Source organism: Scyliorhinus torazame, chromosome 16, assembly GCF_047496885.1.
Source record: "Scyliorhinus torazame isolate Kashiwa2021f chromosome 16, sScyTor2.1, whole genome shotgun sequence".
In the NCBI taxonomy this organism is placed as follows: Eukaryota; Metazoa; Chordata; class Chondrichthyes; order Carcharhiniformes; family Scyliorhinidae; genus Scyliorhinus; species Scyliorhinus torazame.
Genome location: NC_092722.1, coordinates 38,300,570 through 38,318,666, shown reverse-complemented (window position 1 = coordinate 38,318,666; position 18,097 = coordinate 38,300,570). Strand labels below are relative to the sequence as shown.

The 18,097-nt window shown below is 40.4% G+C and overlaps 1 protein-coding gene across 8 annotated transcripts in view; it reads right to left on the bottom strand.

Annotated features, from left to right (window-relative positions):
• Positions 1–18,097, bottom strand: part of LOC140392741 (msx2-interacting protein-like) — a 123,452-nt gene that overhangs the window by 79,876 nt on the left and 25,479 nt on the right. For 7 of the 8 annotated variants that reach the window (XM_072478307.1, XM_072478311.1, XM_072478309.1 and 4 more), the window contains exons 2-3: positions 15,829–16,149; positions 12,453–12,926 (exon numbers count right to left, since the gene is read on the bottom strand). In XM_072478307.1, coding sequence (XP_072334408.1) covers positions 12,453–12,926; positions 15,829–16,149 — 795 coding nt within the window. The remainder of the gene's footprint in view (positions 1–12,452; positions 12,927–15,828; positions 16,150–18,097) is intronic. The other variant, XM_072478314.1, reaches the window with a different exon arrangement.

Genomic DNA, 18,097 nt, shown 5'->3' with positions numbered 1-18,097 from the left:
ATCACTAGTGCTAAAGAGGGCCATTCAGCCCATCGGGTCTGCACCGACCCTTTGAGAGGGTACCCTACCTAGGGTCAAGCCCCCACCCTATTCCCTTAAGCCAGCAACCCCACCTAACCTAATCTTTTTGGACTGTGGGAGGAAACCGGAGCAGCCAGAGGAAACCCACGCAGACATGGGGAAGTGCAAACTCCACACAGACAGTCACCCGAGGCTGGAATTGAATCCGAGTCCCTGGAGCTGTGAGGCAGCAGTGCTAACCACTGTGCCACCGTACTGCCACTTGCAGCAAGACCTGGACAATGTTCAGGGTTTCTTTGGCTAGCACTGATTTATTCCCAAGCATCAATGGCATGGTAGCACAGTGGTTAGCACTGTTGCCTCACAGCGCCAGAGCCTCGGGTTCCATTCCCCACTTGTGTCACTGTCTGTGCGGAGTTAGCGCGTTCCCCCAAAGTCTGCATGGGTTTCCTCCCACAAGTCCAGAAAGATGTGTTTGTTAGGTGAATTTGTAGCCACGTAAAATGGCTGATTCCCGATTAGAATGGTCAAACCCCGATTTAAAATGGCGAACGGAAGAGGCTGATGGGAAAATCAGCCAACAGGACTCAAACGGACAGCTGCAGGTAAAACAGTGTATTCGCCTCTGGGGAAGTCAGTCCAGACCGATACCTGCAGCCATCAACATCACAACAACCCAGCCATCTGCACTTTAATCAGCCACCCCCGGGAACAATTGCTACAAATTAGCAATTGAAAGCCGACCCAGACATTCGGCGCCAGCAGGGGCTAACACAAAGAAAGGTAAACGACCACCCCCCCGATCAAGGAATCACCCCATTATTGGAGCATATCGAACCAAGTGATTGGGACCAGGTCTAATCACTTGGAACCAAGTACGAAGTCTGCCCCGAGAGGCGGGAAGCCCCTGGGGACTATAAGAATAGGCGCCAAGTTCAACTCGCCCCTTCTTCTCCTGCTCGCAACCTTCGAGACCCTTCAACAAAGAAAACTGTCTCCAGCGATCGCTACCAGATAGGCGCTCCTGACTATCGATTTGTACCAGCTTTTGAATCCCGCAGACTCAGAACCAATTCGAAAGACCATTCGTTTCCCTGACCTGGTGGGCCATTTCCAAAGTTAAGTATTGGCCTTTAGTGGTAGGTAGTAGTCTAGAAGTAGGATTATTGTATAAGTATTAATTGCTGTATATAATAAATGAGCGTTGATTTAACTCTTACTAAGCGGTGTGTTGCATTATTAATCATTACTTAAGACTTGAACCACGTGGCGGTATCAGAAAGATACCTGGCGACTCATGAGCAAAGGTGACAGAATAAGAATAAAGTAAACTAAGGCTAAAACGAGCAACAAATTGGACATTTTGAATTCTCCCTCAGTGTACCTGAATAGCTGCCAGAGTGTGGCGACTAGGGGATTTTCACAGTAACTTCATTGCAGTGTTAATGTAGGCCTACCTGTGACACAAATAAAGATTATTCGTTTTCTACATTAAATATTATTTAAATGAGTGTTGTCCTTGTTTATCGAAATTCCACTGTGCTAACAAAAACTGCATCTGCCTGGTCAATCCAGAGCTGTGAGTTGCTAAAAAGAAATGGGCAGTACACCAATAAACAGATATTAAAAGTGAGTAAGAGTACATCACAATTTAATCCTCTTTACCCTGCAAGACCAAAATCTAGATTATCCAATTTGCCTGCAATCTCATATCTTTTACCCTCACTAGTGTCCTCACTTAAAAAAACCACCAGCTCATAAAAAGAACTGTGGCTTTGTGCACTGCAAAAATAAATCATGTATGCTAGAGATTGACACCTGTTTTGTCCTGCTGTGAAACTCCGGCTTTGCAGTTTGAGGATTAGGACGGGTGGGAGCAATTACTGCGCTCATCCACCTCTGAATCAATCAATAGTAGTGCGGTGAACAGGGTCATCCAAGAATATATTACATCACGGACGATCCTGGAGTCCAGGGGATGAGAGAGGCTGATGTTTTGGCCTTTGCCTCCTTGGTAGCCCGGAGACGGTTCTTACGAGCATGGAGGGATTTGAAGCCCCCAAAAGCAGGGGTATGGGTTAGTGACATGGCTTTCTCAGGCTTGAGAAAATTAAGTTTGTGAGAGGTTCATCATTAGGGTACATTTAGAGGTGGCAGCCGTTTATCGACTTCTTCGGAGAAAATTGAACCATCAGCAGATTCAATATAGGGGTTAGGGAGCAAGGGGGGGTTGGGGGGGGGAAGAGTTAGACTATGTCGGTCTAGCTTAGGCGAGAACTGTGGGAGATGGAGGGGTGTGTTACGCATTGAACTATATTTATATCTGTACTTGTGTCTTTTGTTATTATAAAACCATCAATGCCTTAATAAAATGTTTGTTTTTTTTAAAAGAATACATCACACCCAGGTACCTTTTCGTAAACTTGCACATCATGAACAGCAATACAACAAATCAGGGATGCAAATTTAGATGATGTTGTAGCTGTTTTAAGAATATCATGCAATGGCTTAACAATAATGATATGGATTGATTCTGGGAATATTATCCCATATTCCAATTCTGATTAAGGAAGGTGACTGCATTTGTCTGATCTTGTCAGATAAACAGCCCAGACACTGTAATTTACACTGCAGCAGGGTTTCATGAGTAGGGGTGGACTTGAATCCTGAACCTCTAGTGAACTTGCTGAGGTATGGCATCGATTAATCAGTCAGCCAATAACTGACAGAATGCATACAAATCTAACCCCAGGTCTGGTGATAGCCATCATACACACAATGGAATTACCAACATAATCCATATGTTGTACGTCATAACTTATTCTTGGAAAGGGCAGCTTGGCGGCGCAGTGGGTATTATATTATATTTATATTAACGATCTAGATCCAGATAACGGGACTGAGGGCATTCTGGCTACGTTTGCCGGTGATACGAAGATAGGTGGAGGGGCAGGTAGTATGGAGGAGGTGGGGAGGCTTCAGAAAGATTTAGACAGTTTAGGAGAGTGGTCCAAGAAATGGCTGATGAAATTCAACGTGGGCAAGTGCGAGGTCTTGCACTTTGGAAAAAAGAATAGAGGCATGGACTATTTTCTAAACGGTGACAAAATTCATAATGCTGAAGTGCAAAGGGACTTGGGAGTCCTAGTCCAGGATTCTCTAAAGGTAAGCTTGCAGGTTGAGTCCGTAATTAAGAAAGCAAATGCAATGTTGTCATTCATCTCAAGAGGCTTGGAATATAAAAGCAGGGATGTACTTCTGAAGCTTTATAAAGCATTAGTTAGGCCCCATTTAGAATACTGTGAGCAATTTAGGGCCCCACACCTCAGGAAGGACATACTGGCACTGGAGCGGGTCCAGCGGAGATTCACACGGATGATCCCAGGAATGGTAGGCCTAACATACGATGAACGTCTCAGGATCCTGGGATTATATTCATTGGAGTTTAGGAGGTTGAGGGGAGATCTAATAGAAACTTACAAGATAATGAATGGCTTAGATAGGGTGGATGTAGGGAAGTTGTTTCCATTAGCAGGGGAGGCTAGGACCCGGGGGCACAGCCTTAGAATAAAAGGGAGTCACTTTAGAATAGAGAGGAGGAGAAATTTCTTCAGCCAGAGAGTGGTGGGTCTGTGGAATTCATTGCCACAGAGGGCGGTGGAGGCCGGGACGTTGAGTGTCTTTAAGACAGAAGTTGATAAATTTGTGATTTCTCGAGGAATTAAGGGCTATGGAGAGAGAGCGGGTAAATGGAGTTGAAATCAGCCATGATTGAATGGTGGAGTGGACTCGATGGGCCGAATGGCCTTACTTCCACTCCTATGTCTTATGGTCAGCGCTGCTGCCATACGGCACCGAGGTGCCAGGTTAGATCTCGGCTCTGGGTCACTGTCCTTTTGGTGTTTGCACGTTCTCCCCGTCTTTGCGTGGGTTTCGCCTCCACAACCCAAAGATGTGCAGGGTAGGTGGATTGGCCACGCTAAATTGCCCCTTAATTGTAAAAAATGAATTGGGCACTCTAAATTATTTTTAAAAATAATAACTTACTCTTCAAAATCTGAAGATCAGTTAGAAGCATGCACTAAAAAGTTCAATATTTGCATAACATTTTTCAATTTCACATCTCACGGGAATTGACCATTTTCTGTATCTATTTTTAGATCCATAAAAGGAATGACAAATTGATTTTAAGACGATCCTAAAATTCCCATGAATTCAGAGCACAGAAATTGTGTATTTGCACATAACGCATGAACCCAGTTACTGGCTTACATAAAGCACTTAAACACAGGTTACTTAATCAGATCATATATCATACAGCTACATTTCTTAAGAACACTTTGAAAGACAGTGTCAAATGGCGAAAAGGATGCTTCTTAAACATGCAAGAGGTCTCTGACAAAATATGTATGCTCTGCAAACAAAGCATGGAGGTTCATTTCTGGAAGAATAAAATTTAAAAGCAAAAAGGGTAGGTTAAACTGATAAAACATCTTCAGTAGAGTACCATGCAGGGTTCTAGGCTCCATTATTACAAAAAGGATACAGAGATATTAGAAAGATTCCAGAAAAGTTTCAGCATTTGGTAGATAAATGAGAGGTTGCAGATTTGAGCTCTATTCTCCAGAAAAGGCTGAGAGATAACCTAGCAGAGGCCTTAAAAACTATTAACTGGTTTATCAGGGTAGCTAAAGAGATGATGTTTCCACTTTTTTTTGGGGGGGGGGGGGGTCTAAAACAGGAGGACACAAAAATAACCACTAATAAACAAACACAAAAATCAGGCAATATATATTTGAGGCAACTAGTGTGCATGCAATTAAGGGGAACTTAGATAATTACACAAAGAAGGAGAAAAGAAGGATATGCTGATGGGAGTTAGATAAAGTAGACTGGAAGGAGGATCATGTGGAGCATAAGCGTCAGCATAGACCTGTTGGGCCACATGGTCTCTTTCTATGCTGTAAACGCTATATAATTCTGTAGTTATAGCGATATAATATACTTATCACTGGAAATATTAGGTTGAGGCTTGCTTGTTCTACAAATCTATGCTGTGCAAAACCATTTTTAACTCATTTTCTTTTACGTTACAAGGTTATTTCAATATTACACACAATGAATGATATACAATATTACAAATAAAAATATTTAAATGACATGGAAAACGCAAGTATTTTAAAAACTGTACTTTTTCATAGAAAATTTTATTTAAAACATTAAAAATTAAATTTAAAAAGGGGGGCTGGTCTAGCACAGGGCTAAATCGCTGGTTTTGAAAGCAGACCAAGGCAGGCCAGCAGCACAGTTCAATTCCCGTACCAGCCTCCCCGAACAGGCGCCAGAATGTGGCGACGAGGGGCTTTTCACAGTAACTTCATTTGAAGCCTACTTGTGACAATAAGCGATTTTCATTTCATTTCATATCTTTATTATCACGTTGTGCTCTATTACCATCCCAGACCAGACTGCAACTGTAGCTAGGATACTGGGCCGCAACCCCAATATTTTAAGTTTATTTGAAAGACTGCGGGAAGAATGATTTGCTCCAGGAGTGATTACATAACAAAATAGGGCTTGGTTATTTTTAAAACAAAACTTTATCATGACTATAATATTAAACTTTTTAACTTCACACCCGAAAAGAACAGCTTACAATTTACACCTTAAACACTACTACTCAATTTCACATTAAACAACAAGAAAAGAAACATAGTGATCTCAATAGAGATCTCAATCTATATTACTGTGGGAGAATTGTGGACTCAGCATGAGGCAGATCAGAAGGCAACTCCTCTGTCTAAAGTTTCACCACCAACTGCCTCGAATGCTTTCAAAATGTCTCTCTGCCTTCCTTGGCTTCACCCAGCAATGACTTTCATCTCCCCAAGATGAAAAACCTATCTCAGCAGGCTGCCATGCACATCAACTCCCCGGGAACATCCCCAGGCAAACCACTATGCATTAGCCCAAACCAAAAACACATTCTTCTGTCAATTTCATCTGCTGGCTGATAAAACCATTCAGGACCTGCAGAACAGAATTATTTTTCAACAAACACATTCTAATCCCAGGCTTTTAATTCTTAAATTGCCCACTACATTTATAATCCAATTTTCCTAATATTTTCCAAATATCAGGTAAATCTCTTGATTAATATGGGGATATGGGTTATGGAGAAAAGACAGGAGAATGGGGATGAGAAAATATCAGCCATGATTGAATGGCGGAGCAGGCTCGATGGGCCGAGTGGCCTTATTCTGCTCTTATGTCTTATGGTCTTATCACACCTCCCCCTTAAAAAAATGAACCAGCAATTTAAACAGATGGCTTCATTTTTCTAAAACCCCTTTAATGGTAGGCATAAAGATGATATACAACTTGTACTCTCTGTGCTATATAATTTCACATTTTTAAACTGGCAAATACCAACATGAATATAATTCATTTTAATCTTGTCACATGTTATTGTCATGATCATAAATTTATACACTTCTTCGAGCGAGAGATTTCCAAAGACACGGGCAGCCTCCAAGATTGCGTCCATATTGTTACAAAACAAAAGCTTGATCAATAATTCAGTTATATGTAGTTGCCTGGTCCTGTCAGCAGAATACCTCACTTGATAGTAAGACAGATTGTTGTCAACACTGCAGCATTCATCATCAATTCTTCACATTTATCAACTGTTTTGTATTCTTCTTCCTTTGGGGTCTGTTGAGGATAGCCAAAAATAATTGGAAACAGCTGGTGCATTCAGACAGAGCAAGACAACAGTCATTGTATGCTGAAAGTTTGCTGAATATTCTGGCTATATTTGTAGCAGCTCTTGAGCCTCCGGATTCAGTATTCCACCACCGAAGATACTCTCTGTGAAACGGTGACAGTTCCAGTCCTTCATCTGTCCCTCCTGACCAGATTCTAGAATCATCACCCCATGTCACTACCATGATAGGAATTTGACTGCTCTTGGAGCTCCACAGTTCCTGCATCTTCTTTCATTGCAACCTGTTGTCTTGTGATTAATTCCCTCTCTTGTTGAATTTATTGTTGCTCCTCATCTAGTTCATGCAGGCGACTGCTGGTATGTTGGAGTTCCTGTGCAATTTGCTGCTGGATCTCAATTCTTTTCCCAAATCTGCCTTTCCAAGCTAGCTTTCTCTTCTGTATGACCAACACTGATACCTCCGGCTTGATGAGGCTCCAATGCCAGCTGCTGACAAGCCTTCATTTCTTCATTAACTCTGTCGAGAAGTTCTGTCTGGCTTTTACATAAATCAGCCATCTCTGTTTGCACCTGTGCTAACTTTAGTGGATTGAGCCTGTATGGATGTTGTTTATGGGAATAGCATTTCCTACATCTACATCATGCATAATTACTTTCGTACTTCCTAATTTCTTCCCACATATAGCTCTATGTGACTGTAATAACTCTTTTAGGTCATTTTAATTTTCCTCCACAGTGAACTCAATTTATCCCAATTTTTAAATACTTCATTATTCAATTTAATTTGAGGAATATCAACTTCAAAATTGTCTGGATTTATCTCTTCTCCCTGAGTTACAATGACTAACACTTCATCCTTCTTTCCTTCTCTATCAAAATACCTTTTGAGCATATTAACATGAAACACTCATAGAATCCTTCCGGTGCAGGAGGTCATTCGGCCTATCGAGTCTGCACCGACCATCGAATGAGCTCTCTATCCATGCCTACTCCCTCGTCCATCCCATAACTTAACTTGCACATCCCTGAACACTAAGAGCAAATTATCATGGTCAATTCACCTAACCCGCATCTTTGGACTGTGGGAGGAAACCGGGGCATCCGGAGGAAACCCACACAGACATGGGGAGAATGTACGACCTCCACAGAGTGACCCAATGCCGGAATTGAACCTGGGTCCCTGGCGCTGTGAGGCAGCAGTGCTTACCACTGTGCCTCCATGCCGTCCTGCCTCATGACTAAAAAAAAATCACACTGAGTTTTCCTTCTGTCTGGTGTTCTTATCAAATAATTCAACTCACTCAATTTCCTTTCAATTTGATAATGCCCACTAAATCTTACTTTTAATGGTTCACCTACCATTGGTAACAATACTGGTACTTTCTCCGCACCAATAAAACTACAAATTTTTGATTTCTTATCTGTCTCTTTTTTTTCATTATCTGTTGTGACAATTAGAAATGTTTCCTAGCCAACTAACCAGCCCTAGTTAACCTCTCCCTAAAGTTTGCCGCAAATCCCAACAATGTAGTCTCCGACTGCTGACTCACCAATTTCTCTTTGATCAATTTAAGTGATCTTCTCACCTCATGACCAAAAATCAATATGAATGGACCGAATTTAGTCAATTCATTAGGTGCATCCCTAATTACATATAGTATAAATGGAATTCCTTTATCCCAATCTTCTAGATAATCCTGACTATGTACCCTCAACATGGTCTTAAGAGTTTGATGCCATCTTTATAATGCTCCTTTTGATTCCAGATGATATGCCATTTGAGTTAATTGCTTTATTCCTATCCATAACTACCTTGAGCAACTTAAGACATAAAATTGGATCCTTGATCTGATTGAATTTCTTTTGGTAGTCCATGGGCGGGATTCTCCGTTTTGCTGGCGACTGGGGGTTGGCTGCCCCACAATGGGAAACTCCATTGACCGGCCGGCGTAACAGAGAATCCCGCCGGCAGGTCGGGGCAGAAATGTGGCACAGCGGGGCAGAGAATTCAGCCCTATATCTACTAAAAAGAAAATGGCTAACTCCTCTTCAACCGTCATAGATATAATGTTTCTTGATGGAATTGCCACCGGAAAACTAGTAATAACAATAATAATCTTTATTGTCACAAGTAGGCTTACATTAACACTGCAATGAAGTTAATTTGAAAAGCCCTAGTCACCACATTCCAGCGTCTGTTTGGATACACAGAGGGAGAATTCAGAATGTCCAAATTACCGGTGCGTCTTTCGGGACTTATGGGAGGAAACCAAAGCGCCCAGAGGAAACCCATGCAGACACAGGGAAAACTTGCAGACTCCGCAGACAGTGATAAGCTGGGAATCGAACCTGGGACCTGGAGCTGTGAAGCAACAGTGCTAACCAATGTGCTACCATGCCACGCCCATGCACATCCGTTATGGTTAACAGACACGGATTCCCACTTTTGGTTTTAGGCAGTGGTCCCACACAATCAATTAGGATTCTAGTCAAAGGTTCCTCAAATGTTAGAATGGGTATGAAACATGCTGGTTTGATTACTGCTTGAGGTTTCCTATTACCTGACTTTGTGACATGTACAGCAAAATTCAACTACAGCCTTATGCAGTCCAGACCAATAAAAATATTTTTGGAATTTTGCTCGAGTTTTCCTTACTCCTACATGACCCCCTACTAGAACCTCATGCACTACCTGCAAAATCTCCTTTCTATAACCCACCGGTAATACCGCTTGATGAACTTCTGCTCAAGTCTCATCTGCTTGAATATGTACGGTCTCCATTTTCTCATTAATATATTACTTCTAATGTAATAACACTCTGGTATACACTCAGATTCCATTTCCGTATGTACTTTCTGATATAACTGCTTTATCTCTGAATCTTTCTGTTGCAATTCAACCACCTTGCTTGAACTAGATATCCGCTTCTTCCACCACCTGCCCTTGTTCTTTCCTAACTTTCTGATCAAGCATGGTTTCTGACAACTGAATCGCAGCCTCCCTAGCGGTACTCCTCAAGTTCTCTTCACCCTGTCTCAACCTGTGGCTTTGTGATCTGGTTACCGCACAATCAGGAAACACTCCCGGGTATACTTTCTGCAACATCTTGGTTGTTTTGACTTTCCACTGGCTTTTCAACCACAGTAGGTGCACTCCCACCTGCGATCCAGCTATATCATTACCGAGGATAAATTGTACTCCTGAAAAAGGTCATTTTTCTATTACTCCTACTGCCATTTCACCACTTTCACCAGACTCTCTAACTTTACCCCTTACCTCACATTGTGGCACACACTCTCACCACTAATTGAACATTTTACCATCTTTTCAGGCAATACTCCTTCCAAACTACTTATCTCCTTACCTCTCACCATTAAAGACTGACGCTCCTGTATCCCTCAAGATTTTAATCTTCTTTCCTACTCCATCTTTTACACAGGAATAAAGCTTTAATAATCCTTAAAACCCTCTGGTGCCTGCTTATCCACCAACCTCTGAACCGGCTCTACACTCTATTGCACTTCTTCTACTGGGACAATGGTTTTTCCCCCACTGTAATAAATCACACCGGCTATCCTGTTTTTACTGAGGCTGTCTTCCCAGTACTTTTCTTAAGCCACCAACACTGACTTCACATGTCCAACTTTATTACAATTAAAGTTTTCTTTTTTTTCTGCCATTGCCAATCTCTCCTCTTCTTTGGCTTCTGCCATTACCAATCTCTCCTTTTCTTCTGCCATTGACAATTTCTCGGTTTCCTTTGCTTCCATTTCCAATTTCTTCACTTCTTTAATTCTAGCTAATTCTAATAATTCAGGCTGCGTCTCCGGCAAATTTAAATATTGAGCTACGGCTTGTATTATCTCTACCTTTCTCACCTCTTTTGATAAGGTTAACTGCAGCTTCTCCACCAAACCCAAAAGCTTTGTCTCCTTTTGTAAACCATCCCGAATAATCGCTTCCATACCCAGGAAAACATTGGCAACTGAAAGAGCTATCTCCTGCCACTCCCTATTTAAATTTCAAAACCTGAAAGACTGCAATCATTCCTCACACACAGTCTTTAACTTCAATAATCCCAAGTCAAACAAGGAATTATACTTAAGAATCCGATCCTGATCCCGGACAAGCCCCCAATGTTATTACGATCCCAGACCAGACCCCAACAATTGTTAGGATACTGGACCGCAATCCTCAATATTTTAAGTTTATTTGAAAGACTGCGGAAAGAATGATTCGTTCCAGGAGTGATTAAATGAAGAAATAGGGCTTGGTTATTTTTAAAACAAAACTTTATAACTACAATATCAAACTTTTTAACTTCACACCCAAAAAGAACAGCTTACAACTTAAACTTTAAACATTACTACTCCATTTCACATTAAACAAGAAAATAAACATACAGTTCTCAATCTATTTTACTGTGGGAGAATCGTGGACTTAGCATCAGGCAGATCAGAAGTCCAAAGTTTCACCACCAACTGCCGCTCTAATGCTTTCAAAATGTCTCTCTTACTTCCTTGGCTCCACCCAGCAAAGATTTTATCTCCCCAAGCTGAAAAATAACATCTCTGCAGGCGGCAAAGCACATTGCCTCCCCTGGGACTTCCCCAGGCAAACCACAATGCATTAGCCCAGACTGAAAAACACATTCCTGTGTCAATTTCATCTACCTACTGCTAAAAGCACCCAGCCTCCAGAACAGAATTATTTTTAAACAAACACATTCTAACCTCGGGCTTTTAACCCTTTAAAATTTCCCACTATATTTAGAATCCAATTTTCCTAACATTTTCCAATCGTCACAGCTCCTAGTGCCTCCCCAAAACAGGCTACTTCTGTGTAGTTTCTTTCTCATTGTGAATCAACAAATTGCTGTCATGTATGTAGTGATGACAAAGTGGTGCTGGTGAAAATGGCTTCATAGCTTATACATTTTGTATGAAAATGCAATGTTGCTCTCTTGCCACTATCTGTATATCCTGCAGTAGATTAAGTAAGGCGTTTCATGATGTTATAAGCACAAGACATGGAATGTCACATATTACCTTCAGTCCAAAAGTAAATGGGTGCATTAACATATATAAATTAAATAATGCTAAGCTATTTTTCTAAACAGATGCACTACCTTAGTGGAGTGCTCACCCTGAATGGAACATCATTCATCTGTGGTAATCAAGTGTTGCCAAACTTATTGGTACCAAACTCATGGGAGGAGGGGTGGGGAGCTTTGTAATTATCTTTCCACCTCAAATGGCTCTTCACCAGTAATTCATTCTAGTGTGTATAAAATTATCCTCCAGGTGCAACTAATTTTCCAAAGGGCAACTGAACTGCTAAATGCTTTCCACAGTTCAGTTGTAAGTGCATGAAAATGTTCTTCAGTACTACAATTTATTGAAATCCCAGTGGGAACGCATTCATTACTTTTGTATCACACAGGTACATTGCAAGTTTTGCTAAGGCAGGCTTTTATGCTATTTTTTTCCCATTATTTAATTACACAATTTTCAGAATTTCTCAGGAAAAAAAGATTAAAACAAGAATTTAGCAGTATAAAGAACAGGCAATAACAATCAGTGTTGATTTACTGACTTGTACAGTTCACCTCTTCCGATGACTGGTAAAAACAATATCCACATGATTCCCTTTGCTCTGATGTCATATTGTGGGAACTATTGGGATATGCTCCTCTCCACCTACCTGTCACTGCTGGTACTACTGCTGCTGCTGACTGAATCACTGCTTGATGACCTACTCCGGGACCCACTGCCACTGGGAGAACGCCGTGACCTTGATGCTTGACTAGATCGCTGTGGGGACTGGTTTCCCGACCGTGAGGAATGTGGGGATCGACTCCTGCTGTGCTGATAATTTTTTTCCTGTCGTCTCCCTCTTACTTCCCGCGTAATATCTTCCCTGTAGAGGTCTCGGTGCACTACACTTGATATTGCAAACTGTTCCCTCCCTCTTTGTTCATAACGTGGATCATGAGCTTCAAATCGAGTTGGACTTCGACTTCTTGACCCATAATAAACTCCATGTTGTATAGTTCGATCTCGAGGATCTCTATAGTAATCCTGTTCATAATGTCTGGGGCGATCAAACCCTGCTGCTGTACGATCGTGGTGTCCATAGGCACTGTGATCATAAGTACGCTCCCTGTTATCAGAAGCCCTGTGTTGTGTTTGGGGTGGGGAGGAGGAGGAAAAAATAAGAATCTGTCAAGCATCAGCAAGATAGCAAAAAGTTCCCCAAATTGCCCCTTCTAAGCTCTGGGAAAATAAGCATTTGGATTTTAACTAAAGAGCAAGAGAAACAATAGAGAAATTAGCAATAGCGATGTATTCAATATCTATCCAAATAGTTGGATCAGGTTTCTTTTTAACTTTTTTAATTAATCATCTGTAGGAGTTTGTGTTTCCAATTCCCAGGTGCTTACAGACAATAATATATGTATTATACTTTAAGTTTTTGGTATTTGTACATGAATACTCCCACTGTCTGTTCCTTCTGCTCTATCAATTATTTTAAATTACACAGTTGATCATTTAAAAACTGTACAGGAAGTCCTTACATTGTGCCATATACCAAATCAATCCATAGGGGCTCTGACAATCAAATCTCAAACTACAAAGATAAAAAAACATCTTGTAGCCAGTGTTTAACTGGAAAACTCTTGTTTGGAAGAAAGCAGGAATTCAGCAGCAGCAGTTGTGCTGATTATCGATACTAGATGATGGTGCTTCAATTTTATAATATTCAAATTGGATAAACCTCTGTAGTCACTTTAACAGGATCAGACTGCACTTGCTGAAATGTGAACCTCTATGCCCAAATTTCCAAGTGAAGTCCTCAATGCAGAACATTGAAAGTTGTACCAAAAATAACATTGTTGGTTGCTTGCCACGGACTTATGAAGTCCAAAAGACAACAAAAGCTAGCCTGATTCACTCTTCATATATTTGTTCAAGAAAAGTTTTTTTTAAATCAACTGCTTTCTTCCAATGTTTATCCTATACAGTTAAGCATTTACTTCCTCACTATCAAATGCAGTGATACTTGTTTAATTTTATTTAGCTAATCGTATTTCCTAATTATCATGTATTAAGGAGTGACAAAAGATTGTTAAAAGATAGTCTGATTCAACATAGGCAAAATATTTAGCAAGTTAATTAGTCTATGTGCTACCTATGTAAAGAAATGTGGTCATTTTAATTTCTGAATTTTACATTATTCTACACAGTGTTCTTAAATTACTTCATTTTCTGGCCATTTTTGACCCTATCCTCGCTACATATCTCTTACATAAGCTGTTAAAACATTTTTTTTTTTTTTTAAACATTCTACAGATTCAGGGAACACTGAGCAGCAAAGCACTAAACTACACATAGTGTCAACTTGACTAAATTTTATAAGCTACAGTTACAGAACTGAGCTTACAACATTCTGTGGAATCATTTTACACTGACCTTTCAGCATTCAGAAGAAGCAAGCTGATTCCAAAGCGTTATTGCCATCAGCTAACATACAAAAAAATACAAACTCCTAATTCATGAAAGACACAGAGACAGGCAGAGGAGCTAATAGAGCTGTAAGTAAGTGAGATTCTATTGGCTAAAGTGAATTTGAATTTCTAGCAGCGCTAATGACTACTGGAGTTAGTGGAAAGGAAGGGTTGACTGGGTTAGGAGAGGGGCTAAGATATACATGGCAGGACATACCAACCTTTTTAGACTGCAGTAAACACGGCCTAAATCCCAATTAAATCTAGGGAGAGAAAAGTGTACAAATATTCCCAATTTGGTCCCCTCTTAAAGGGGTAATCCAACTTCGGATAGTGCTAGTGCCGCATTGATTTGGGGATTGTATCAAGAAAATTGAACGCCCAAGAAAGATAAACTTCCATTGCCAGTGTTAAGTGCATTCGCCTGAAAACAGATAGCTCCCAAAGTTAAAAAGTAACTCCCAAACCCCAAGACCTTTCTGAGATGGCGAAGTGCATTCAATTTGATGCGTGTCAGTAGATTGATGTATCCCAATTCGAGTCGATATTAAGCAACTATACCCGTTATTCCCAGGGCACAGTGTTTTCTTCTAGTAGAAGGCATTTATTCTCCATTTTCTAGCAGTCAGTAGCCATTCAATTCTTATGAAATCTTTTCACATTTGATCTGGAAATTAAAATGTGACGTATCCACTAAGTTTTCCCTTGTTTGATAGTCCATTGATACAAGGTAGAATCAAGAAGTGTGTCAAACACAAACCAGGTAATCCATTCTGCCATACAACTACTTAAAGGTGCAGAGAATCCAATGTTGAAGAGATAATGACCTCTGTTCCATTATACGGGTAAAATGGCATTCCAAATGTTTTAAAAGTTTCTAATATTTTATCTTTAGCCCATAAATATCCATAAGATCCAATCAGGGAGAATCAAAATAAATAGTAAAGATTTGTAGACCCATGACAACTGTATCTGTTACGTCCTCATTCTTCAGATTTCCTTGCATGTATTCCTGTTGAAAATCATTGGCTGTAATATCCTTCCGGGAAATAGTAGATCACAAGAATACTTCATAGACGTATTTCATATCCAAAGAATGTGCATCAATACTTTATGTTTAAACCAAAGCCAAATATAATACTGCAGAAGGTCTTCAATGTACTTCAGTATTGCCTCAAAATGTAGGTCTGGAAATCCCATAATATTCCTCGGGTTAGTTGTACCAGACTGTAATATTATAGCCACTCGATCGAAGGGATACATCCAGAGGGAACTGCTTGCAATCCAGGGAGAAAAAGGAAGCTTATTACGAGGGTTAACTCCATATTAACTGACAGAAACCTTCCATCAAACTAACCAAACTTATCCCAGGAGTAGTCATCCAGCCAGCTGCAGGATAGATCCACTGCGAATAGGCCAGAACTGCTACTGGTTTCAATTCTCTTCCATATCCAACAACGGCACGAATGTACAGATTTCCTCAATAAATCCATCTGGGGAACCTATACATGAGTTGCTGCTTCTCACCACACTATTTATCAAAACCCTGCCTAGAGAAACCTTGGAACTTACCCATCAAGTCTCCGTTCATAACGTCCTTCCCGTCCATGTAGTGATGGTGGTGGTCCATATGTTGGCCCCCCACCACCTCCCCTGAACCCTGAAACCTCTCTAGTACGTGTTCCTATAGGAACGGTATCATCTAATCCCCGAGCAGCACTGGGAATAGTGCCAGGCTCATTGTAATCCGTTCGCAGATCCCGGTCTCCCATTTTGTTGACAGAATTGTGCGCTTTCTGCGCACTTTTGATGTCCACAAAGTCCACAAAGGCTGCCACTCCACCTTCTGAGCCCCTTTTGGGAAGAATTTTGACACTTTCCACACGGCCATATCTGAAAGTAAAAGAAAAGAAAAAGAATTAGCATAACTATCTTAAATGTAAATAAGTTGCATTTAACTGTTCAAGGATACAACCATATATAACATGCACAGTATAAACCTGTCAGCACGATACAATTGAAGGTTTGTAAAATAATCTGCAAATTCATATTGTATCATTTTTATCATTTTGTTTTCTACAGTAGAAAGAAATGTGTTTGCAGTTTTACAGTGCATTCTATATTGCCAAAATTTCTAATGGAAATACATTGCGCAACTAGCACCTGAAGAGTCTTCAATAAAGTTTATCTAATATCATAGAGTGAGCATCATTTTTGTAGTTCGAGAGTGTGTGGGGAGATGGGATGGTTAAAGCTGTTCTTAACACCCAGTTCTTGAATACACAGCAAAATAATGTGCCTGACCACCAGAATCTGGACTTTTATACTGATATGTAATATCGTTGCATAAAGGAACATCTACCATTTCCTACTGCGCCACTATAAAATGTTGAATTTACATTAAGTTGATGCAAACCCTTGTTTAATTAAATTAATCTATGTATGGATTCTTCTGCGGACAAAGTTAGGCTTGAGGCAGAAAATTGATCACCGAGCATACAAGCAATGGCCAGATATGATATCCAACATTCACTGAAGTGCAATACAGAATCTATTCATCAGTTTAATTAATTCTTCTGTTCTAGGTTTTTTTTTTTTAAACTAATTTTGGTCAAAATATTACTTTTTTAAAAATGATACTAAAAAAGCATTGATAGAAAGGAACAAACTTGCCATTTACTGAATTAATGCTATAAATAAACATAATCTCTAAACAAAGTGATCAAAATACAGAAAACCTCATAACCTACATTACTACATCATAAATTATAATTGTCCATCATATCTCTATATCTAGTCATTTGTAAACTGTAGTCAATCGTCTCCTTTCTTTCCCTGGAGGCTTTCAATTTTCATATTTCTTGCACATGTCAGCCATGGGTCAGTCATAGCACATTCACTTGTGGGAGAAAGATTTGGGTTAGGCTTGGGCACAAAATTAAGACTGATGCTCAAGAAGAGTACAGAAGGAGCATCCTTCTGTACCACCTTTTAGATGAGTCTTAAACCAAATCCAACATGTCTTCTAAAGTGATAAAACAGTGGGGAAGTTGTTCCCGGTGTCCTGATCCAACACGTATCTCACAACTAACGCCATTAAACTAGATTATCTGGTCCTTGTTGATTGTAGGACTTGATGTACACAAACTGGCTGCCATTATTCCTATATTGCAACAGGGACTATTCAGTCAACTAGGTACTAAGTGCTTTGACATGTCCTGTGGTTGTAAAAAGTGCAAGTCTTTCTTTCTTTGGGTGCTGATTGCTCTCTGATGCTTCATTCATACCGCAGGAGAGCTTGATTCTATTCTCCCCTGATAACACATAGACTATTTTGACACTGGTCTGCTAGGGCCACTGGTTCTCGAAATGTGTCTTATATAGCCAGTGACTACCCAAAGTAAATTTGCTAGACTTGCAGTATCTGGCAACTTAATTTTACAATTGAGATTGTTTGCACTAGATCCACATGTTTGGAGTCCAGGGAAATGCCACATATCAATAAACTAAAAACAGCTATATGTAGGAGTCATTCCAGCAGGAGTCATTATACTGGCAACAAAAAGGTAAGCAAATTTCACCATCCAAACCCAGAAGATGATAACCCAACTGCTCCCCATTGGCTGAGGATTTTTTTTCATTCTTTCATGAAATCTGAACTTCACATGCAAGGCCAGCATTTGTTGCTCATCCTCAATTGCCCTTGAGAAGGTGGTGGGAATTCACCTTGAACCACTGCAGAGTTCTAATTCTGGATGGTGTGGGGCTTGGAGGGGAACTTGCATGTAGTGCTCCCATGCATCTTGCCCTTATAGGTGGCAAAAGTCACAGGTTTGGAAGG